Source organism: Trypanosoma brucei, chromosome 10 (assembly GCF_000002445.2).
Source record: "Trypanosoma brucei brucei TREU927 chromosome 10, whole genome shotgun sequence".
NCBI classification, from domain to species: Eukaryota; Euglenozoa; class Kinetoplastea; order Trypanosomatida; family Trypanosomatidae; genus Trypanosoma; species Trypanosoma brucei.
Window position 1 is genome coordinate 1,101,391 of NC_007283.1, and position 22,892 is coordinate 1,124,282.

General features: G+C 48.2%; 14 protein-coding genes across 14 annotated transcripts; all 14 read left to right on the forward strand.

The window, feature by feature from the left end:
• Window positions 1-2,070: 2,070 nt before the first annotated feature.
• Tb10.70.3060 (hypothetical protein) lies at window positions 2,071-2,373 on the forward strand (the record flags this gene model as incomplete). Its single annotated transcript, XM_817574.1, has 1 exon — window positions 2,071-2,373. One exon carries the CDS (start codon window positions 2,071-2,073, stop codon window positions 2,371-2,373), a length of 303 nt encoding a protein of 100 aa, XP_822667.1.
• A 711-nt stretch (window positions 2,374-3,084) lies between these two features.
• Tb10.70.3050 (hypothetical protein, conserved) lies at window positions 3,085-5,679 on the forward strand (the record flags this gene model as incomplete). The annotated part of the gene is made up of 1 exon (XM_817575.1): window positions 3,085-5,679. The coding sequence occupies one exon, from the start codon at window positions 3,085-3,087 to the stop codon at window positions 5,677-5,679; it is 2,595 nt and encodes an 864-aa protein (XP_822668.1).
• Window positions 5,680-6,037: 358 nt separating this feature from the next.
• Tb10.70.3040 (hypothetical protein, conserved) lies at window positions 6,038-7,021 on the forward strand (the record flags this gene model as incomplete). The annotated part of the gene is made up of 1 exon (XM_817576.1): window positions 6,038-7,021. One exon carries the CDS (start codon window positions 6,038-6,040, stop codon window positions 7,019-7,021), a length of 984 nt encoding a protein of 327 aa, XP_822669.1.
• Window positions 7,022-7,473: 452 nt separating this feature from the next.
• On the forward strand, window positions 7,474-8,403 carry Tb10.70.3030 (hypothetical protein, conserved; the record flags this gene model as incomplete). The annotated part of the gene is made up of 1 exon (XM_817577.1): window positions 7,474-8,403. The coding sequence occupies one exon, from the start codon at window positions 7,474-7,476 to the stop codon at window positions 8,401-8,403; it is 930 nt and encodes a 309-aa protein (XP_822670.1).
• Window positions 8,404-8,679: 276 nt separating this feature from the next.
• Tb10.70.3020 (hypothetical protein, conserved) lies at window positions 8,680-9,543 on the forward strand (the record flags this gene model as incomplete). The annotated part of the gene is made up of 1 exon (XM_817578.1): window positions 8,680-9,543. The coding sequence occupies one exon, from the start codon at window positions 8,680-8,682 to the stop codon at window positions 9,541-9,543; it is 864 nt and encodes a 287-aa protein (XP_822671.1).
• Window positions 9,544-9,768: 225 nt separating this feature from the next.
• Window positions 9,769-10,131, forward strand: Tb10.70.3010 (hypothetical protein, conserved; the record flags this gene model as incomplete). Its single annotated transcript, XM_817579.1, has 1 exon — window positions 9,769-10,131. The coding sequence occupies one exon, from the start codon at window positions 9,769-9,771 to the stop codon at window positions 10,129-10,131; it is 363 nt and encodes a 120-aa protein (XP_822672.1).
• Window positions 10,132-10,397: 266 nt separating this feature from the next.
• Window positions 10,398-10,958, forward strand: Tb10.70.3000 (ADP-ribosylation factor 6, putative; the record flags this gene model as incomplete). The annotated part of the gene is made up of 1 exon (XM_817580.1): window positions 10,398-10,958. The coding sequence occupies one exon, from the start codon at window positions 10,398-10,400 to the stop codon at window positions 10,956-10,958; it is 561 nt and encodes a 186-aa protein (XP_822673.1).
• Window positions 10,959-11,222: 264 nt separating this feature from the next.
• Tb10.70.2990 (hypothetical protein, conserved) lies at window positions 11,223-12,635 on the forward strand (the record flags this gene model as incomplete). The annotated part of the gene is made up of 1 exon (XM_817581.1): window positions 11,223-12,635. The coding sequence occupies one exon, from the start codon at window positions 11,223-11,225 to the stop codon at window positions 12,633-12,635; it is 1,413 nt and encodes a 470-aa protein (XP_822674.1).
• Window positions 12,636-13,134: 499 nt separating this feature from the next.
• On the forward strand, window positions 13,135-13,686 carry Tb10.70.2980 (coatomer subunit zeta; the record flags this gene model as incomplete). Its single annotated transcript, XM_817582.1, has 1 exon — window positions 13,135-13,686. One exon carries the CDS (start codon window positions 13,135-13,137, stop codon window positions 13,684-13,686), a length of 552 nt encoding a protein of 183 aa, XP_822675.1.
• A 404-nt stretch (window positions 13,687-14,090) lies between these two features.
• On the forward strand, window positions 14,091-14,696 carry Tb10.70.2970 (hypothetical protein, conserved; the record flags this gene model as incomplete). The annotated part of the gene is made up of 1 exon (XM_817583.1): window positions 14,091-14,696. The coding sequence occupies one exon, from the start codon at window positions 14,091-14,093 to the stop codon at window positions 14,694-14,696; it is 606 nt and encodes a 201-aa protein (XP_822676.1).
• Window positions 14,697-15,311: 615 nt separating this feature from the next.
• Tb10.70.2950 (hypothetical protein, conserved) lies at window positions 15,312-16,139 on the forward strand (the record flags this gene model as incomplete). Its single annotated transcript, XM_817584.1, has 1 exon — window positions 15,312-16,139. One exon carries the CDS (start codon window positions 15,312-15,314, stop codon window positions 16,137-16,139), a length of 828 nt encoding a protein of 275 aa, XP_822677.1.
• A 435-nt stretch (window positions 16,140-16,574) lies between these two features.
• Tb10.70.2940 (transporter, putative) lies at window positions 16,575-18,374 on the forward strand (the record flags this gene model as incomplete). The annotated part of the gene is made up of 1 exon (XM_817585.1): window positions 16,575-18,374. One exon carries the CDS (start codon window positions 16,575-16,577, stop codon window positions 18,372-18,374), a length of 1,800 nt encoding a protein of 599 aa, XP_822678.1.
• Window positions 18,375-18,862: 488 nt separating this feature from the next.
• On the forward strand, window positions 18,863-19,750 carry Tb10.70.2920 (prohibitin, putative; the record flags this gene model as incomplete). The annotated part of the gene is made up of 1 exon (XM_817586.1): window positions 18,863-19,750. The coding sequence occupies one exon, from the start codon at window positions 18,863-18,865 to the stop codon at window positions 19,748-19,750; it is 888 nt and encodes a 295-aa protein (XP_822679.1).
• A 446-nt stretch (window positions 19,751-20,196) lies between these two features.
• Tb10.70.2910 (hypothetical protein, conserved) lies at window positions 20,197-22,188 on the forward strand (the record flags this gene model as incomplete). Its single annotated transcript, XM_817587.1, has 1 exon — window positions 20,197-22,188. The coding sequence occupies one exon, from the start codon at window positions 20,197-20,199 to the stop codon at window positions 22,186-22,188; it is 1,992 nt and encodes a 663-aa protein (XP_822680.1).
• Between the last annotated feature and the right edge of the window lie 704 nt (window positions 22,189-22,892).

Consider the following 22,892-nt stretch of genomic DNA (forward strand, 5'->3'; position numbering starts at 1 on the left):
TATGATCACAAAAACAATCCGTTAGCGCATTTTCAAATAGCAAACGTCCGTAAGGGCGCAACGAAGCCGTTGGCAGCAGTCAACAGCACATATGCATTTATAAATCTCCGAAAATAGAGGAATTACATCAACTAGGCCCATTTTGACAGACACAGTGGACCACGCGCTTGGCCGCCAGCTAACAAACGAGCGATAGGCAGCATTCTTTTGACTTCCCATTCTTCCACCAGGGCCTCTGGCGGCGCCCGCCCACATGAAAGTTGGATGCCACGGCAACTATATCCTACGAGGTTGAACTCCCCGCAATGCAGCGAGTCTTGTAGGAGCGAACCCCCAGTAAGGTCCACGGTTCGTAGAACAACTGCTCTCCCTATTCATTTGACATTCGTTCCACTCCGCCCACGTCAATGAACGACAAAAGGTAGCCTCTGACATTGCTCAAATGACAAGAACAATTCTTTAGTGTTTTTTTTCTGAGAACATACACCACGCTAAATTTTTCTTTTTAAGTGCTTCATACACGAACTTGCCACTTTTGGCGAAATAGTACAACGGAGCCTCAACGATGGTTCCACAAATTTTTTTAAAAAATGGGCAAAAAAAAAATGTCAACAAGATGACGGCCAAATACACGAAAATGAGTGAGCCGCTTCCACGGGCACAGACAAACAAGCTGCCAGAAAGGAACAGAAGTCAGCCGCCCAGCCGAACCTCCTCCACATCACCCAGACACTTTTTTGAGGCGGCTGCACTGCACGACCTAGAGTCCGCCCTGGTCTACAGTCGAAAGATGTACGGGGCAGCGCCAAACCCTTGCCAACATTAATGACTACTGAAATGCGGGGAAACCTTCCGGCCGGTACGAGAGCGTGTCCCCAGGAGATTATTCATAGGGACAAAGTGGACTTCTGCCTTTTTCAGGGAGACACGCACGAGGGTCAGAGGAAGCACCCTGTCAAACGACCATGGTCACCGGTTCATTGGTTCTGAGTGCCCCAAAACGAACAATTGCGACGGGTCAGTGCCCGTTTGGGATGGAGTCGCCGCGCAGTTGAGATAGCTGAGACGGGTCAGGCTTTGGACGGCATGGTCGCTACGCAGTGCTCCCAAACAATCAGCAGCCAGTTGTGACATCTGTCTCCTTCCCCCAAGGTCCCGGAAATTCGTAGGGAAAGTTCAGGGTGACTTTTCGAGAACCAAGACACGGAAATAATCACAGCAGCGGCAAAACTTCACCACGCTGCCAGAGATTCCCCCGTTCCGGGACATGCAGACAGCAAGCCGATAGCAGATTGATGACTAGAACAGGGCTTTGCGGTTGGCGGCAACGGGCCCCGAACCGGACTGAAATAAGTATAAGTCTGCGCCTTTCCCATGGAATTTATCCCCTTTTTTTTCCACTGCGAGACGACGGCGAGCCAAAATCGGGTGAACCCTGGACCGCGCTAACAACCAGATCATATTCTGTTTAACGGTCAGGGGCGCTGCTAAAGAAAAGGATTGTGTATTATGAACGCCAAATGACCCCGTCCCCGCGGGTGTAGTGAAGGAGAAAAGCGAAATGGCAAATGCCCCTGAGCAAAGTGCGGTTGAGGCAAAGAAAAAGGGCTTTAAAGGGCAGCGAAGAATTGAAACAGACACTTCGATATCACTGCGTTTGCTATTCTCGTAGCGCTGGGAAAATCAATTCCAAAAGAGAGCTGTTGCGGCACGGCCTGAACACCAAACCTCACTTCCGTCGGAGGGAGAATAGGGCAGTGTGCAAAATCGGAGATGCGACGCCCGTCGCGTGGAGGAGGGCCTTAGCTTAAACAGATGAATAAGGATAAAGAGATGGAGGCTTCCACAATATTCGGATGAGGGAAGAGCAGTTGGGTGCTGAATCAGATCCCCGGGAGACCCCCGCCGGCTGCAGGCGCTAAGATTACCCGCGGTAACACGCTGAAAAAGCGGCTACGGGAACGAGTGTTGGTGAATATACATGAGAACCTTTTCAGGAAGATACCAGCAACTCTGCGAATCTTAATCCCCAGTACCACGAGTTATCAACTTCGGTGGTGCGCGACCGCTATGCGGGAGAACGGTGGGGTGCTTCACAGGTGCGTCGGGACAAAAGGACACGGAGCTTGCTCTGTGACAGAGGCAACGGAGACGACCCCGGAACGATACGGTGTTCTCCCGCGGTTTCCACCCCTTTTCTTTCATATTAAAACTCCTGTGGCGGAAACCCCTGCGGGACCGAGGTCACAAAAGTCGCTGCCTTTTTTACTGGGAACAAAACACAAGGAAACGGTTAGTGGCGTAAAGTTTCGGTCCACGGAGTCGGAAATGTCCGGAAAAAAACGCACGCATAGGAGTCCAACCGTTGTGTGAGGAAGGTTCTGATTTGGGTGAAGTATCCACGGAATGCAAGAGCGAACCCTCCACGCTCATTGCTGGTTGTGGTGTTCTGCGGCGACATGCTGTCCAGCGCGTAATCCAGGCGAAAGACTTGCGAGTGTGAATACGATGGCACCGCACAACGATTTTTCTCAACTTCATCTTCGTGAATTCGGTTGTGCTCTAAAGGAAATATCACATATTGCACTCTAGAGTATCGGAAGGGCCGCAGCGCGTCACGACCCAACGGGTGTGCTTAGTATCAGGGGGCGAACTAAGTGCAGCTGAGCCGTGCCTTGAAAAGTTAGTTCCCATACCTGGTTTAAAAACAGGAGTGTAAACATCCGCAGCGCGTTGTTTCGCTGTAGAGTATCGTGTGGGAGGTAGTTTAGCGACTTTGATTTGCCCCTTTTAAAAAACATTACGTTTAATATTTTCAAATCTACTTTTGAATACCGAATTGTTGTTTTTCATCACTCACCTAATGTGGCATGGGAGTAATTCACATGATGTGACCCTACAAGGCGATCAAGATCTTTACAATAATAGCAATAATAATAATAGATTGTATGTGCCGTTATACTGTCATCCCTATCTCATTATCAACCGGTCTTGTGTTGATGTATGGTACAACGAACCTCGGAAGTTTCCCTATAGTTTAACTACCACTTGCGATTGATATCCTCATCTTATTCTGCTTTAGTCATGTCATCCAAGCAGGAGAGAATAGCCGATGCTATGAAGGAGCGCGTCACCCAACTAGAAAGGGAATTGAGGGAATGCCAGCAGCAGCTACAGGAGGCGTTGCAAAGAGGTGATGATATACAGTGCGCCAAGGAAGCGTTACAGTGCGAAGCCCATGATATTGTGGATCAGTGGTCTAGAAAAACAGCAGAGTTGCAGACAAAACTCAACGAATGCTTATGTGAACTAAGTGAAGCTCGTCGTTTAATTGCACTTTCTGAGGATAGGAACACTGGACTGCAAAATCAGCTTCAACAGTTGGAGGCACACCATTTATCTCAGTTTCAAGAGTTAGAGAAATATGAAACACAAAACAAGGAACTTTCGGAGAAACTGGCTGCGACGGAAAGAAGTTTGTGTTTTGCCTCTCAGCAAGTAGGTGCCATGGAGGGGCGCGTCAACGAAATGGTTGCAGAAATCGAGCAGAAGAGTGAACAAATCACGTCACTTTCCCGAAAGGAGGACATGCTCGCGGAGGCGTTGTTGGAGCTTCAAAAAAGCAGGAAACAAGCAGAGACTATATATAATGAGGGAAGGGAAAGAGTTTCCCTGCTTGACGATGAGCTTTCACGTGCGAAACGACTATTGGCGCGCACGAGAGATGCATTGCTTCTCACAGAGCAGGAGGTATTTTGCCGGTGTAAAATTATCGCTGATGAAGCAAACACTATGGTTGGGGCTCTATTTAATCAACTGCTTTCTGCGATTCACAGTAACGAGTCATATGGGGAAGCCCTGAAAGAAGCTCAACATAATAGTGCCTCTCTGGCAGAAGAAAATGGGCTGCTTCTGCTGAAACTACAGGAAGCGGAACAGGATCTGTCCAAGCTGCGCGTCGAGCAAGGGCAAGAAACTGCAACGTGCCGAGAGCAAATACGGCTACTCGAACTAGACGTGAGGGAACTTCAGGACGCACGAATAAACTGGTCTCGTGAACTAGAAGCCGTGCAAAATGAACTAGGTAGATCCGAGACCAATCGCCACACTCTTGAGGAGTCGAAAATGAGCCTCAACGCGGAGCTAAAGATTGTTAAGGATTGTTATAGCACCCTGCTCGTGGAGCACGATGAACTAAAGATATCAGTTCAGATAATGCGACGGGAGTCAGAAGCAGAGATTTCGCGGCTAGTGACAGAGAAGGCCAGCGCTATGAATAGTTACGAAATGAAATTGCAAGAGGTATGTATGAGAAACACAACCCTGAACCAAATTTTGAAATTCAAAGAGCATGAGATGTTGTGTCACAGAGAATCTAACGGACGTCAGTCCATTTTGGTCGAGAACTATCATGAGTTGGTGGGCCTGACGCAACTTTATATTAGTAAATGTGAATTCATTCACAGCAGAATGTATAATCAGGTTTTGGACAGCAGGGAAAAAATAGCATCTTTAACTCAAACTATAAGCGAGAAACAACTGGAAAACAGCAAGCTCGTTTCAATTGCTAGGGACTTGGAGGAGAAGGTTACTTCAGCTCAAAACGACGCTAAGATGTTTCGATCGAAGGTAGTAGAACTATCTACTGCTCTCAACTCGAACAGAGAGGAAGCTGATAATCTCGTCAGTGAAAATAAGTGGCTTAGTGATCAAGTTTTCGGCATGCGTGAAGAACTACGTGACATTGATGTCTTATTCAACTGCACACTCAATGACATGCGAGAGCAAGGTGAAAATCAGCAAAGAGAACGTGAAATGTTATCTGAAGAGGTTAATCGTTACGAAAAGCTTTTGCAAAAATCCCAGCAGAAAATAAGTAGATGCGAGGAACGATGTTCTGTTTTTGCTGCCGAAAAGGCCGCAATGTTGAAAACTTTGACGCTGGCAGAAGAGGAGCTTCTCACAGCAAAGTCAGAGTGTTCTCGTGCTCGCGAGCGCGAACAATTTTCTTTGAAAGAGAAGGGTATTCTTGAAAAGGAACTTTCGCAAATGAGAAGGGATTATGTTAGTTCAACAAATCAGGTCAAAGCGCTAATGGAAGAGTTGAGAACCCATGATGTTAAACAACAATTAATGAACTCGTCATCTCGCACAGAAGTGGAAGCAACGAAAACGAAACTGAATACATACATAGAATTGTATGAGAACGCTAACGTCCAAGTTGCGCAACTCACAAAATCTCTGCAGGAATCTCGAGATGCTTATGACAACTTACATGAGTCACACCAAAAAGCGAAGGTTGCGTTGGAGGATGCCAAGCAACGTTGTTGCCATGACGCGCAAGAAATACAAAAGGCATTGGAAGAACGCCAGCGCATAGCAAGTGAACGAGACACATTGGTGGAAAAGTACAACAAGGTTCATGATGTGCTCAAGTTAATAAAAAAAGAGAACTCTGGGACTATGGCTGAAGAAGTACGAAAACTATCCGATCTTTGTTCTCAGCAAGAAGCTGAACTACAAGAACTGCGTCACCAAAATGTGATACTAAAGCGTGGCATCGTGAAAGTGGCGGATGAAACTCACAATCCCGTAGAAAGGGGAAAGTTTGTAGAACGCCTCAACCTCGCCGAGGGTCCACTTCGTCGACCGAAGAAGCGTCCTGCAACAGATTCTTGAGTAGAAGTTGTATAAACTTTTTACTAGATACTACTGTACAAACATTGGCGGGAAATGCCTTAGATTCATTTTTTTTTAAAAAAAAGAAAAGGTAAGGTAACTCGACGATGTGCTTCTCTTCTGTTTGTGCGTCCACATTAGATTGGGGCGTTTCTTTCTATGCGTCCCCGTGCATTTATATACGTGTGTCCCTGTGATGTAAACTACTTCTCCTGTCTTTGCTTGAATTTAGCAAAGATACTTCGGTTTTCCTTGCACAAGTTACCGGCGACTACAAGGGTCAACGCGCATATCCGAGCACGGTGCGCCCCCAAGGGGCTCTTACGGTTATCACCGTCCTATTTTTGATTTTGGTGGTATGGAAAGCAGATGCCTGAGTAGCGCTACGTACACCCAAAAATGTGTCGAGTTGGACCGCCTGATTCGCAACCATCTTATACAATGTCACATAGTCATCAAAGCATTGAAAACCCGACTTCATGATGCGGAGGAAGATGTAAAAAGGCTTAAGCACGATCGTTGCCTACTAATGACCAAACTGACGGAAGAAAAATCAAAGTGCGAAACTCTAAAGTCAGTACATGCCGACCTGGAAAAAGTCAGTGCAAACGAATTCCATCGCCAACAGAAGGCTATCCAGGAGAGGGAAAGGGAGCTTCAAGTGCGTACCAAACACTTAGACGTTAGGGCAAAAGAGTGTGAGCGGTGGGCGCATCACTTAAAAGGAATGGAGGACAAGCTTTTTGCGCAGCAGATTCGGCTCGAGTCGATTAAAGCTTCGCTTGAAGGTGACATGGAATTGGTACATAGGTGGGTAGAGGGAGGTTACGGTCGTACCGAAAACTTAGGGAGGGAGTCGAGACACTTTCTTGAAAGATCCAACTCTCAGGCCTTGTGTACCAGGCATTGTAGGTGTGATGCCGAAGCTGCCTTCTGCAACGAACGAGAGTGTTTTTACCTTGAGAAGGAAGAAACCCTGCAGCGGCTGTCTATCATGCAGCAGGAGTTATTTTTTGTAAATAAGATTATTTCTTCGCGAGTTTCGCACGTGCTGCTTGTCGAAGAGAATTTGATGGGAGTTCAAACATGGATCAACAGAAAGGACTTTCGAGACTCTGTGCCTATTAGAACTAAAGGTGAAGGACCCGTTTACTCCAAACTCACGGAAGGACAGCTAACAAACTCAAAAGGGTGGATGACAGGGGGGCAGTATGTGGAGTACCCCAATGCGTCAGAAAGCGTCAATTCTTTAGAGGTCGGTTTGTCGTTGAAAGCAGAAGAGTCTCATTTAGATAGATTGAAACAGTTTGAAAAACTTCTGACCATGTCCCTAGAAGAGTAATTTGTAGATATCCGTACTGTTCAAGTGATAAGTCACAGATGCAGCATTATGTTTCACACTTTTTTGCGAGTTGTTTATTTTAGCCCTCTTTTCACATACAGCGGTCCACCTTCCCCCTGCGTGCCCACGGGAAGAACACTTTACCGTCGTTACCAATGGCTGCGCTGCCATTTATTCTGGACACGCACACATAGTTCTATTGATTACAAAATGCTTCCCCTCGTTTTAATTGTTGCGACACTCTGATTTTTTTGTCCGAATTCCTGGTGGGTTCGTCACCAGGAATTCAGTAAAAGAGACGTTTAAAAGATTTGTTGTCGGGTGCGTCTGTAATAGTACTCTCAATCACCTGATTGCTGGGTTGCAAGTGCCTAACCAAACGCGCTCTTCGTTTGTGTTTTGATCATCTCCTCTCTTTAATAATTGTGCAGCGCGCTACAGTAGCATTCACGATGTCGTACCGGCGAAAGGTCTCTTCGATTATACAGCTGAGTACCCTCCGGCAGCTGCAGCTCATGTGCAATGCCGAGGCCATGTCGTTACCTTTTCAAGTTCATAATGCTCAAGCGCTACTTGAGCAACTGAAGGTTTATCATCCGGCAAAGTATGAACAGTTCTCGAAGAATCCTACTACACAGGAATTTGTTCCAAGTAGGGTTATTTCCAATGCTGATGGCGGTAGCGTTACCAAAGGGGCACCGATTTTTACCCTGCCTTTGCCGAAGCACTTTATAAACCCTACCGATAGCGCAGAAGACATTATTCCACGCACCTTTTATCACTCATCAGTGGCGAGAGTAGTTGCCGACCCTGACGCGGAATGTTACCTACCCCGCTGTGGTTTGACAGGTCTATTTTTTTCTAGAGAGGAAGTCGTGGATAATCTTCAAGCCGCTGCTGCGGAGCTGCACTTTAGATCACCCTTCTGGATTCGAACTGACCACCCAGCACTCGGTGATTTTCTCACACTCAAGGATGACAGTGAGGCGATCTGCATAAGTCTGACGGCAGCTGTGATCAGTATAGAAGACGTGGAACCCTTTCCCGTTGACCTGTTGCACCCTAAGCTCAAACAAGCCTTGGCTCTGGGTAAGCATGCTTTTTCCGAACAGATACCTCCTGGCATGAACGCGCTATCGGGGTTTGTTACTAAAAATCCATTTGTACAAAGCTTACCTAACGGTGGTGTGTGGTTGTCACATAAACAAGTGCTACAACAGAGCTTTCAAATTAAGAAGAAATCATCCGCCGGTGAGAGCCCCTTCGTTTTAGCAGAGATAGAGCAATGGGAGCTTCACAATGCTGACCAGCTCTCCGTTCCAGGGAGATTGGCTCTTAATCACAACGCCAACAATTCGAAACGTACTTCAGTGTTTACGTAGTTTCAGCACGTTTATGCATCTCCTTGTGCTTGCGCACAGACAGCCAACCATCAGAAACCATAGAGTGCCGCATAGTGGCGGCAGCGACGATGTTATGCGTGGAGTGTCCGGCTCCAACACGTTTTGTTGGTGCCGCGGGGATTTCCATGTAGTGGAAGTGAACAGCGCAGCGTATTTTCTGATTACTCTTCCCTCCGTCTATTTGATTTTCCAACAAACAATCGCCCCTTCCCATGTTTGACAAGCAGTGACATTAGGTCTTAAACATTTGCTGTAATGGACAGCTGTATCGTTGACGGCGCCTTGGGGTACATGGCCAGTGTTACAACCACAATTATTCTCTTCCCGTACCGTGATTATGTCAAAGCGTTTGACGCCAGGGCAGTACGGCGTGTTGACCCCGGTTCGTTTTGCGCAGCTCGGTATAGGGGAATGTTGTTCCAACCCTCACAACCACTGCTAATTGCGTTGCCGAGTGGCCTCCTGTACACAGGGTTCTTGCTTGGAAACGGATCTGTGTCGGGGGCGTTTTGTGGTGGAGCACTTCATGGATTAGGGAAAGTGGGGGTTCGCACCCTCGCCTACCGGTGGAATCTGTCGCATAGGCCCAAAGAAGTATCCTATAAGTCGGTTCTAAAGTGCTTGCAACAGAGTGTGAAGCACTATGGGGTGTTGTCCTTTTTTTCAGGTGCCTCTGCGACCATCGTCATATCAACTGCTTGGCATAGTACGACCTTAGTTGCGTTGCAGCGCTGCGGAGAGAGAGGTTTTTTTGAGTCTTGGTGGGATGCTTTTCGCACACACTCCTTCCTAACATTTGTTACCTCACCGTTGCGTAACACATTTAGATCGGCGTTGTTCAGCCGGGAGCGATCCAGTGGCATTCATAACGCGTCAACCTTCTTGGCTGGAGAGGCAGCCATCCTCAAGGAAGCCAAGGGTGTATTCAGTAACATGCTCCGGACTGAGGGTGTCCGTTTTTTTGTAGGCGGGGTGCTGCGCTCAACGTTTAAGACGTCCCTTCCATTTGGTCTCACGTTCGCTACGTTTTCATTAATTGGTGGCTCCTTACCTCGTGGTGGGGAGGGCCGCGGAAATGATCACCGACGCCACCATGTGCCACATCGTCGATTTATCTGAGTTGGTTGTACAAGTGGTGTTTTTATTTCTCCCCGGGCACGGGCCTTTTTTTTTTTTTTGCGCATTGGATCTTTACTATTAATTCAACGACTCTTCATTCCTCTAGTCCCTTCCCTGTGGTGGGGCTACTCGGGCTACTTCCTGTGTGATTTCCGTTTGCCATAGTTTCGTTCCCTCTTTGATTTCTTTTATGTAGTTTTTAGGCATTAATATTGATCCAAAGCGATGATGAGAAACTCCCGGTTTCTGTTGGTCGTATGTAACAAGGCTCCCGCGAGACCTGGTCCCATGCTCTATGGATGGGGTCGCACCGAGCAAAAGAGGCGGCTTGAGTACGAGTCGGTGGAATCTAAGTACCACAAACGGGAGTTCAACAAGAACTGGGACCTTGCCGGCGTAGAGCAGAGGTATACGGACTTCATGGTTGTGCGGACGTACTTTTCTATTGGCTCCCGTTGGGGCACCTGGGTGTATAACATGCTTCAGTTCTACGTTCTCGCGTTTCTCCCCATATTTGCGTTCATGCACACGCTACACAAAAATGTAGAGTGGTACGACGAGCGCATCCGGCACGCAGCTTGGTGGTAAATGAGGAAAAAGCCCTCTATGTAGGAAATTAGGATCGGCGGCCGATGTTAGAAGGTAATGGGGTTACTATTAGGAACCACTTTTTTAGTTTTTATCGCACGCTAAAGGACGACAATCGTTTTGTCTTATTGCTTACCCTCGTTTTGTTCCTTTTTTCTCCCTTTCGAGGAATGTCCATCCTTACCCCACTTCCAAATAGTTGGGTGTCGTTGCTTCGCCTCAAAATCTCCACCCCCTGATCTTTCTTAGGTGTAGTGCGAGGTAGTATGGGTTTACTATCGATCATCCGCAAAACGAAGCGGAAAGAGCGCGAGATGCGCATTCTGATGCTTGGATTAGACAACGCAGGGAAGACGACGTGTGTGAAGAAGTTTTGTGGTAAAGACACGAGTTCGATTAGTCCGACACTTGGGTTCCAAATCACCGCCTTCTCCCTAAATGGGTGCACATTGAACATATGGGATGTTGGTGGTCAGCAGTCACTCCGCAGTTACTGGCGAAATTACTTCGAGAGCACTGATGGGTTAATATGGGTGGTGGATAGCAACGACGTTGCTCGTTTGGATGACTGCAGGCGAGAACTCCACACACTATTACAGGAAGAACGGCTTGCCGGCGCTAGCCTGCTTATCCTTCTAAACAAACAGGATCTATCAGGTGCCCTTCCTCCCGGAGAGATTGAACGACACCTTGGAATTGACATTATCCGCAAGGGAAAACGACACGTTTATCTGTGCGCGTGTAGTGCGAAGACAGGTGCTGGCCTGTTGCAGGGAATGGAGTGGATTGTACAGGATGTATCCAGTAGAATGTATTTTGCGGGGTAGGAATCCACAAATACTTGATGCAGGTATAAGTACGCGCGGTTGGTTTATTCAGGGTTTTTCTCCTTTCCCTTCTCACACCCCGTGTTTTTGTTGTTCAAAAGGGCCCCGATGCCCATACGTGGTATAGCCCCTAATTCTAATATAATTTTGTTAATTGCAGCTGTGTAGTCAATCCCGCTCTAATATCCTTTTTAACTGATTTTATAGCTTTGTTTGGAGGAAAGGAAAAGGAAAAGTGGAAGAGGCAGCGGCTATTGAGAAACCATGGATTGGGTATTTTTTCTCATGGCGGCCTTGGCGGCCCTTATGGTGTTCGGACTCATCATCCATCTTGTGTCGATTTTCAGTTCTGAGGGTGACAACAACGATGGTTTCTTCGGGAAGCTGATCATCGTGGTGTCCTTCACGCTTGTCTCCTACAACTTACTTATGCTCCCATACAGTGTTGCAGCTTTGCAGTATGCAGCACTCATCCCTGAGTCCAAATCGAATGTGCTGTTGCTGTGGACCATTGTTGCTGTCGCCTTGGTGATTTTTGGTCTTGTTATATGCCCTTTTGTGCTGGTGTACCATGAGGTCGGGAATCACAATAACTCGAATGCTTGGAAGAGAGTGTGCGTGTCTGTAGCTATGACGTTGTTGGTTGTGGTACTTGCCTCATCTGCATTTTACTGCGGATGGCATTTTGCCGGGTATGCCAACGTCGGATACACGGCGTATTCCACATCAATTCAACCCGTCACAAGCTTCGAGTCTATCAAGGAGTTCAGTGATCAGTCGCAAGGGGAATCACTCCGTCTTCAGGTGTCGCTTTTCGTTTATCTTATTGCGTTGCTGTGTGCTGCTGGATGGATACCTCTGTGCACCTTTGGTGGTATAGGACTAGTAGCCGTCCCGCAGGAGTTCTTGCTGTACTTCCGTGATCGACCAAGGCCCATCACTGCTTCCGAATACGCCTACCGACGGGATGAAGTTGCGAGGGAGTCACAGCGCCTTATTGATAAGGGAAGAATGATTGAAGAAACAAGCGCCGAGCATTCGTATGGTGGACACGCCAGAAAAGTGCTGGCGTTCAGGCAAGCCGTGAGGGAGTTAGAGGCATACCATACAACGTTAGAAATTTCTTACCACCAACAAGGGGGCAAAGTGTTGCAGGGCTATCTATGCCTCTTGGCCGGCTTAGTTTTTACGTTTCTATCGATAAGGTGGATTCTATATATAACGTTGAGCAATGTCTCAGACACGCATCCGATGTATGGTGGAATGCTTCGCCAACTAAGTGACACTTCATTAACACTGTGTGTAACCGTGTACAGCTGTTTTGCGTTCTACTTACTTTGCTGCACAATAAAAGGCTGCATTAAACTCGGAGGAAACCTGGCTTTGTACCACATCTACCCTGTGGAGGTTAGCAAGACGCTTACCACATCATTCCTGTTCAATGCTATACTTTGCATAATTACTTCTTCCGCTGTGCTGAATCTTTGCGCGGACAGTTTTCCTGTGTACGCTGTGAACAGTGATGTAAGTGTGCTGTTTTCAGTGTTCGTGGCGAATCTTGCTGTAGTGAAATATGTGGTGAGTTACACACCATATTTTCTTGTTGTTGTTTCATGCCTTGCGTTGATGTGGCTGATCGTCTCCCCCAGGAGGTACGCTAGAGTCAGTCGGTGGTAAAAGCATGGCAAGGTTCTCCATCTTTTTTTCTTCAGTCTTTTGCTTGGAGGATGAATGAATGTGAATGGGAACGGATTGGTGTGTCAGTGGGTGTAGTCACCAAACTGTTTTGCTTTTCTCACTTCCTTCCCCTTTTTATCTTGTTATGCCGATATGCATTCCTCTGTGCATAGTGCACCATTTGTTCCTTGCTTCCCAACCTTTCGCCGTGCAACCACGCGATGACGCTAACTTCAACACTACCGTGGGTCATGGCAAAGTGGTAACGAACAAAGGAGGAACGAAGTGAACCGAAAGTTTATACATGATGATGGAATGCAGTATCCCCCGACATGAACTTTATTTTTTTTATAGCTCTCTCATTTTTACTTTTTGTTGTGTTTACTTCTTTTGGTCTTTCTCTGCTTTTCGTGAATCAGTCGGAAAGAAATTTGCTCACATCTATAGGTGCTTTGAAGCAGGGTCATCTCCCAGGTTCCCACTGCGACGAGCTGCAAGTATGGAGTACATGCATCATATTCAGGGCGTGGTCGTCCTCAATGACTCAGGTAACCGCGTATTTGTCAAGTATTATCTCAACGAAGATATGAAAGCACGTGGTGTGCTGACAACGTTAGAAAAACAACGCGCCTTGGAACGCGTTATATATGACGCCGTTTCGGCGCCCAAACGCAATTGGGCGGCATCAAAGGACGGAGACATCGTGCTTCACGATGTTCACAGTATACTGTTCCATGTTTGGGGCAGTATAACGTTCGCAATTGTTGGTGACATTAAGGAAAATGAAATGGTTATGCACACCGTTCTTCGATGCATTGTTGACGCCCTGCAGCGGATACTGAAAACGCAAGACATCACTCACAAAGGTATATTGGAGAAATACGATGCGCTTGTACTGGCAGTGGACGAGGTAATAGACGACGGCATTGTTCTTGAGACGTCCGCACAGAACGTTGCTGATGATGTCGCACCATTCATGGCGGATGCCGAGACCGATACGGCTCGTTCGGCGCTCAGCAAGGTCAACGAATACCTTAAGGAGAATCTTTAAGGATGGTTTTAGGACATACTCTCATAAAAGGGCGCAGCAAAGAAGGTGCCGAGAAGTTCGTGTGGGGTATCGCAGTTGGGTTGTTCCCACTTGCAACAGTCCTTGTTTGGCCAACGAAACGAAAGCACGGGTACTGGTGCGTGAATAAATGATTGGTAAAAATGCGACGTCATTACTGAAGTGAGCTTTTTATCCGCCCTCCCCACACACACCTTCCTGCTATCATCATTTTTATTGGCATATCGTCCTCTCCCGTAGCTTCTATTGGTCTCGCCAAGCATTCATTTCTATCCGTTGTTGCGATACCTTTTTTTTCTCGGACACATTCAGGGACATCCGCTAGACACGTGTAAGGAAGCAAAAACAGGCAGAGAAGCGTGTAGGTGCGGTTGGAAGGCGGGAAAATGCGGTCAACAGCTCCTCTTTTCATGGCCCAGGGCATTTGGGCAGGGTTCCGCTACTACCTTGGTCACTTCTTTTACCCCAACATGTACAGGGAGTATCTCTCAGTCCAGAACGCCCACAAAATTGAGCGGGCGCTGCGCATCCAAACTGCCATCAAAGCAAACAGGGTGGACTATCGTGCCCTACTTGCTCTTCCTGTGACGGACCATGCGCATCCATACAAAATGGAATACCCTTGGGAGAAGGTCATTAACACGGACAAAAGTAAACTTAGTGGGTACGGAAAGTGGTACGCTAGCAAAATTATGTGTTTCTACGAAGGCCTGCAATACCATAAATATGGCTGCCTTCAGGATGATCTCATCAATGCACATGGCTGGTGGAACCGTGCTGCCCGTACCCGCGCCCCACAGGACAAAATCGTACACGGAGACCGCCGTGTGATGAGGGCCCGTGTGCTTCGCGACAAATACATTTATGAGCCGAAGAGCCGCTGGGTACACCCAATCGACAACGTGGCATACTTCGGTCCGTACGTAATGATGGTGTGTGACGAGTGGGAGGAAAAGTGGGGATTTTTCGCGGGGCAGGAGGTAGAGTACTGATAGCAGCTCCATTGGTGGTATATAGGGGTGGGGCATGCCGATGGTGGTAGAAGTGTGGGCGAGAAGAAAAATAATGAGGGTCACTGGTGACGGTGGTGTTGGATTACTTCTTCCCCCCTCCCCCCTCAATTGCCCTTTTCCCCTACTGCATCGGTGATTACTGATGAAAGTTAGGAATTTAGGAGGTCCACGTATTGTGAACCGAAATGTGGGTTGATTGATGTTATGGTATGTTATGTTATTTTTTTCGTTACTTACTCACATGTAACTATCGCTATCGATATTAATACACATGCATATTATTTTTTTTGTTATATTGAATGGAGTTGGGAGTTTGGGTGGGTAAATAATATTTGTCAAAGTTGCGTAGGCTCCCTCGACGGATGTCTACACGCCGTTGGTGCGTCCCGTGACCGGACTGATCTTCCCTTACCTTTGTTCTTGTATTCGTTCCTTTCGTCACCTTATTCTTTTTCCCACTTTCCGCACCTTAAGCCCCACAGTCCTGTTATTGCTTATAGCGTAGTATCACGTTTTCCACATTCAAGGTGTGGACAGAGCTGAGGAATCGAGATATATTCGTAGGAGAGAGAGATAGGGCGGAGGAGCGTCTCGATGCAGAAGCTTGCTGATCGCGACGAAATTGCCCTTGCGGTGACAAGCGACGCGTATTCGGTGTCTGGTTTGATCGAGCAGGACAGACAGTACAACATCGCATGTAGAAACCTCCGGCGACTGGACCAGCTCGAAAAGGATCAGGAGTACGAGTGGAAGGCGTTTAACGACTCCAAAAAGCAGTGGCTTCGACGTGCGAGACTAAAGACTGCCATGAGTGACATTGTACAAACGGAGCACCTTCACCGCAAGTACAATGATATATGCAGTGCGCACAAGGAGGAACTGGAGTCGTACAGATTGGCGACACGAAAGGATGTGTTGCGCCAACCCGTTGCGATGTCATCGCTTTCGGTGGCCGTGCGCACCTTGGGGGATCGTCTTATGCGAGCCAACCTTACCGGTAGTGCGTTGGATATGCAAAACATGTACGACACGCTACAACAGGAAGAAAGGGAAGAGGCGGTGAACCGCAAACATGAAACTATTGAACGAAAGGTCGCAAAAAAGAAACATCTCCTGGACGAAAAGGAAGCTTCAGCTTATAGGAAGGTGCTTCTTGCGGAACGTTTGGGCAAACGGCGTGGAGAAGAAAATATGCAGGCTCTCGCCGCGAACCTAGAACACAAAGAGGATCAGATGGCTTCAGCACATTTTAGACAGAGAATCGCACCCTATTTTCCATTAGTGAAGGGCCGCGCGTTTGGCAGGGCACAGAAGCATGTGGCTTCGCGCGGCACACAGCTAAAAACGAGCTTGAATAAGGGCCATTTCCACGTACCCTCACTTTGTGGTCTCTACGGGGGCCTCCTGGAGGTGGAACAGTGAAGTTTTTCCAAATAAAAGGCGAGTATCCGTTGGTTTCCACCCCCCCCCAAAGTATGTAAAAAAAATTGTAACCATTATTTTCATCTCTTTTACTCAACGAAGCGCGAAAGGGACGGGGAGAGAAGGGCATCGTCTATGTAACCATTGCAGAGCTCGCTTCCTTTTAGAACGTTGAGTCCAATTTATCCATTAACAGTGCGGCATATCTTTGTGCAGTTTTCTTTCCACGGAGCATGTGATTCGTGGATGCTTCCCTTGACAGAAGGCCGTTTTTTTTTGTTGCAATCGCGCAGCTACTGATGCCTGTTCTTATCGGCAGCAACGCCCGAACCCACCAACTCTACTTCCCTCTTGTATCGCTGTGCGCGGTAAATGCCCGCGCGTACGCGTAGCGTTTACATGTAAAAGACGTTTGCCCCACCCTTACCACGCGATATGGCCAGTCAAGGAGAAACGGTTTCTTCTCCGATCTGTGTATCAAACAGGATCGCATCAACTGGTCTTGTAGGTTTGGAGGTGGGCGCCACTTCACCCGTGAGGGACCGGGCACACCAGGGCGGTGCGCGTGTGAGGTTGGACCGAGGACTCAGGGAGTGTGAGGATGCTGGTGAGGTTCCTTGCTTTAACACTCGGATTGGGGCGAAGACCACTCTGTCGGCCATATCGGAACTACTTGAGTTGAAAACCGATGCTGGACTCTCCCTCACAGAAGCACAGGAGTGTCTTGTTCGGCGGATCAACTTTATAAGGAGGCATTACATCTATTTGCATGCAGCATATATAATGCTGATTGCTCTTACTGGGGCCACTGCGCTATGTTACACCGAGGACAATCTGGCCTTCGTCGACGCCCTGTTCGCAGCAATGTCTGCCGTGTGCTGCTGTGGGCTGAGCACTGTGGAGGTTGCAGAATGGAAAGCGGAAACGCATGCCTTCCTCCACGTAATGATGCTGGCAGGTGGGGCGATCTTAACAAGTGCCTACCAACCCCTGCTCCGGTTGTGGGCGGTTAGTAAACTCTGCCCGATGCTCGAAGGAGACACAAAGGATTCTGATGGTGGAAACGCGCTTGGAGGCAATTACCTGAGTAAATCAATGCGGTTGTGGTACGCGTCCGCATTGTGTGTCGTCACGACGCTTATGTATGTGATCCTCGTGCACATAAGCCTAGCGTTCTTTCTCGGAATGTTCAATCGATCAAATTTGAGGGTTCCCGATGTTGTTCTGCTGGCGGTTGCCTCCTTTCATGGCGCTATCTTTACTCCCATGGAGCCCTATGTCGATGACCCGGCAGTTGTAGCGGTGGCCAGCGTCGGCTGTGCACTGGGGTTTACGATGTTTCCCGTGCTGCTGCGCTGTTTCCTGCGCATGGAGTGGTTTTTCTTCAGCGGTGTGAAACGGCTTTTTTCCAGCTTCAGACAGACGTCAACTGTACGACAACGAAGTCTCTTTCCTGCGGATAATGGTGAGGAGGCGGCGCTCCTCGGTTGCGTTGACGTGCCACTGAAGAAAGGTGCTAAGGAAGGCGAGTTCGAAGGTGGAGTTAAGGGATACAGCACGTGGGACAGGGCTTTCTGCGACATCTTAAAAAGCAAGCAACCCGCGTCGATGCACACATTTTTGTTCGACCTGAGGGAGACTGTCTACTTGGGCGTTGCTTGGGTGGTCATCACAGTTATAGCGGCGGCCCCCTTTTGGTTTCAGCAGTGGAGTGGCGATGGCCTACTGGCTCCATATTCAGCACCATACAAAGTGTTTCTTGCTCTCTGCCAGGCTGCTATCGTTCGGTTTGGTGGTGCATCTTTTCTATCGTGCTTGGACTACAGTGACTCTCACATTGCGATTACGATAATGGCGATGTATGTGCCTCCCATACCTGTTCCGACGTATCGTGTCTATAAGAAATGGAAGTCGGTTCCTCTTGCGTACGCCATCAGACCATTCACCTCGCGCAAATTTTGGTTATTTGTTGCCGTATTTTGTATTCTTATCTTTGAGGAGGAGTGGCCAGATGGTCCGGACGCTCCTTACTACGACATGATAACCCGAACAATGTTTGAGGTTGTGAGTGCCTTCTCGGGTTGTGGATTATCACTTCCTCCACGGTGGTCAGCACTCTCTTTTAGTGGGACACTGGGTGTTTTCAGTAAACTCGTGATAGTGGCGGTAATGTTTGCTGGCCGCCACTATACTGTGGATTTCAGCATTGATATTGGTTTCAATTCGCTGCCGTGAGTTCTGTGGCTTTTGATCAGAACGATGCAAGTCGATTTGACGACGTTTAAAAAAGCTACATGAATTGTGTGCCCCTTTCCTGCATCAAAATTCGAAGTGAGGGGCGAATAACCCTACTCGCAAAGAGGCTGCACCTGTGCCGCGTTACACTGGTACTGGTGGCTGGTTGTCTTTGTGTTGTCGTGCATCCTGTGCCTCTCGCTATTCCTGCCGTTTGTAAAAAGAAATACTTCACGCTTAGGAGGATATCTTGTAGGCGTTTTCACAGTGCAGATCTTTCCTGTGCTCTCGATTCCCGACTCGCCACACACTCACTGTTTATTCTCAGTACTCTTTCAGTTATTCTTTTCGCCACGAGTGTATCACTAACCAGTTTAGTAAATAAAGCAGAGGTGAAAAGTGGTAAGATTGTTACGTGAGCGCCCCCGTGAAGAAACAAGGAAGGTTGTAGTGTCATATTTTATCGGTTCCTAATATATATTTTTGGTATGTCCCGGGCACCTCCACCACCGGATTTTTCACGAATTGCTGCTGAAATCCGCAAGAGGTTGGGTAATTTTGGTGATATCGCAGGGCTTACAGCTCTGGTCGGTTTTGGGGGATTGGTTTGTGCAGGTTTGTACAAATCCATTTACTTCGTTGATGGCGGCTGCTGCGCGGTCAAGTTTAATGCCATCACAGGTCTGAAAAACCGAACGTACGGCGAGGGAGCCAACTTCGCCATCCCGTTTCTTGAAACTCCTGTTGTGTTCGATATCCGAAATAAGCCAACAGAAGTGCTGACTGCAACTGGGAGTCGTGACCTGCAGACGGTCAACTTGGCTGTACGTGTCCTCTACCAGCCGCACGTGAGCGCCCTCCCCGACATATACCGTAACGTTGGAATGGAATATGCAGAAACTGTGTTGCCATCGCTGGTGAACGAGATTATTCGCGCCGTAATAGCACAGTTCAACGCCTCGGATTTGCTGGTGAAGCGCCCGGAGGTGAGCAACCGGATTGGGGTAATGTTGGCCGAACGTGCCAAGCGGTTTCATATTGACATTACGGATGTCTCCATTACCCAAATGAGTTTTGGTAAGGAATACACGAGTGCTGTAGAGGCGAAACAGGTCGCCCAGCAGATGGCGGAACGAGCGAAGTGGCGTGTTGAACAAGCGGAACAGGAAAAGGAAGGCGCAATTTTGTTGGCGAAGGGTGAAGCGGAGGCGGCCAAGCTTATTGGAATGGCCGTGCAGAAGAACCCAGCCTTTATTACGCTGCGAAGCCTTGAGGCGTCCAGGACTATTGCCGATCTCATGCGACAGAAGGGGTCTGGAAGCTTCTACATCGACAGTGATACCTTGTCTCTGAACACCCAAACTATTGGACATTAGAGGGCATCTTTAGGAACTTCGGTTTGCGCATGCGTTTGGTGAATCTTAGCGGAACTGCTTCCACTCCTCTTAGCAATGAGTAGGTTGTCAATGACTCCTTTTGTCTTTCTTCGGCGTGCGTGGTATTGTTTCGTATGGGTGGAGGCTGGATGGCGAGATCGGTAAAAACCTACCACACATCGTGGAAACTCTGTTAACAGCTAAAAGGGTTGTGTTTTTCTCACTTGTGGATGACGGGCAAAGCAAACCAAAAACACTTTCAGTATTAACGACATTCATGCACTTACTTATCCGCTTGTTTGTGCCTTCCTATCCGTATGTACCGCCGCTAACTGCCGCACTTTTCATAGACTTATCTATTATTATTATTGCCGTGCTCCTGAACGTTTTCCGCACAAAATAAGCTAGTAGCGCTTTGTCAGAGTTGCTTAGATACATTATAGGCCATGAAACCGCGAGACCTATGGGAACTCATGGTGGAGATCCTCGGTCCGTGCCTAAACAAGTCTGATACGCGCGACACGGACGTTATTGTGGATGAAACGCTTATGACATGTAGTACACTGGAGGATGGGCAGGAAGCCCTAGTACGCGACGCCGTGTCAGGCACCCTTCATTTTGAGAAAGTGTGTGAAGGGATGTTGAGAGGTTTTTGTGATTACTGCCGGCGAACCAATTTAGACAGATGCTCCATGTACCTTATCGCGTATTTTGTGGTGTTTCGGTACGAAAAAGTAGGAGGTCACAATCTACGGGAAATGTTCTATCGCAGCACTACTACAAATATTCTCGTGGATTACTTGGAGTACATGACCGACCCGGAGGGTGTCACGGAACACTCGTGTGGTTACTGGAACGCGCATTATGATTCTTCCTTTGTTGAAAACTTTGTTTGTCACACACTGCAAGATGTGGCGACCCAAGTGCGCCAAGATATTGTCGAGTGGTTGCAGGCGAAAGTCCCTGGTGGCGTGGTGCCAGTACGTGAGTCGACGGAGGAGGATGTGTGTAAGAGGCTTTTATCCACCGCGAAACCAGCTTCCACTGTCAAAGCTCCACCTTCATCGCTCTGGGAAGTTAAACCTCCGACGCTTCCACCAGCGGAGGTAAGAGAAATGATGTTCACTATCCCTGAGGAGCGGCCGCCGCGTATCGACTGTTCAAAACCGCCAACGGCCGCAGTGCTTCCTCGCAAGACTCCGACGGTGCCCATTGGGTTTAGTTTCATGCAACGGCGCCCGCTTTCCTCTTTTAGAAAGAAGATACAGGAGCGAGGGGAAGCTGGAGCTGCAGCCGCATCCTCAGAACTTCGACCACCCGAAGTGAAGGTGGTGACGGATAAGCCAGTTGAAGTACGCCCGACTGCTGGCACTATACGGAGGGAGGCGTTGTTGTATATTAAAAGAGAGGAAGAAAGGAAACGTGCATTGAAAGAAGTGGAGGTGAGTCTTCATGACGCTCGAGAATACGATGACTGGAGGGAGAGGGAAAGGAAGAAAGAAGAGCAGGAACAAGCTGAAGAGGTCGTTAGGCGCAAGGAAAAAATTAAGCAAATCGCTGAAAGTGCAACAGAAAAGCGAAAAGCAATTGAAGAAGCGAAGAAAGCTATGACTCAGAAGTGTAGGTCGGAAAAACTCTCGCTAGAGGAAGCCTATGCCGCTCAGAAAGAATTTTACAAAACCTACCAACAGGGCATTGTGGAGGAAAGAAAGAAGGAGAATTTAGAAAAGCGTGAGAGGGCTTTGAAGCGCATGAACAGAGCTCGGTTCTCCGCTGCTGCGCGTGTGCGAGATGAAAGGGAGAGGCTCAAGGAGGAGGCAAACGAGGAACAAGAAAGGATAAGGGAAGAACGGCTCGCCATCATTCAGGAGATGCAGGCGCTGCGAGAACGAAACCGCCAGCGGAAGGAAGAGCAGGCACAAATGAATTTTGAGAGTCGCGAGGTGCCTTCCCACTCTTATGTGAGTCATACGATGACTGATCGCGAACTAAGGGAAGAATTGAGTCGGTTAAAGGTAGAAAACGCTCATCTTGAGGAGGAGCGGCGGGCTCAACTTCGGGCCGCGAGGCAAAAGGAGCGTGAAAAATTGGAGGCGTTGCTGCTGATGTGTGCCAAACGACGTCAAAATGTGCGGCGCGCGCGCGTTGAGGAAATCGCGATCAAGAAGGCACAGAGGGCCGCTCTCGAGGAGGCACAGAACGATGAAGCACAGAAGAAGGCTCAAGCCACATGTGATATGCTAAAGCAAAAGAGGAACAACAAACGGGCAGAACATTTGGCGTTTGCAAGGGAAGACCGGATGCGGCAAAACAAACTAGTTCTCCTCGCAAAAGATGCACACACTGTTGAGGAGAACCGCTGGAAACAGCAGGAACTTGGCGTCGTAAATAGAATTACACTGAACCAGAACAAGAGACTTTACTCTATGCAGGCGTAGACCCACAACCCTTTTTGTGTAAAGAGCATTGGCCCATGTAGATGGGGAGCACTGCCATCCGGAGTGCATATGTATTACTTTTTAAAAGAAAAAACAAGAAAACACCGCTAGACTTTCTCCCCGTCTTTCATATGTATTTATTGTTATTATTATTGCGCACTACTCACCACATCTATTTTGCCCTCCCCCTCCCCCCTCCTTCAGATGATATTAGATCGTTGTAAAGAGGTAAACCGAAGTTGCAAACTTTTCGTTGCAGGGTCGATGTTGATGTGCTAGAGGCGGAGACACGGCGTTGCCCCTTTGGTCGCTTGGAACAAAGTGTGGGAGGGCACGCGCATCCTCAGCGCTTTTTGAATTTTTTGCTTGATGTGCCAACCAACGCAACATTTCGTTGAGCCTTTGCGGAAAGGTATTGAACAATTCGGTGGAGGGTTGCGATGTTTGTTTGAGCGGTGTTGGAAATGACAGTTAGTGGCGCATGCAGTGACGGGAGCTTTTTTTTGGGGGGGGGTGTAGGGACTGTGCAAGAAGAGGGGAATTGTGGAGTCATGTTTCGGGGGTATTACTGCGGTGTTAGTGTCTCAGAAGGGGCGTCGGCCACGCATTTTTACTTCGCAGATGCTTGCACACATTGGTATAATCATCCCCGGAGGAATCCAGTAGCTGTGTTCAGCGTGTTTCTTCGTCAGAAGTTTTTTTCT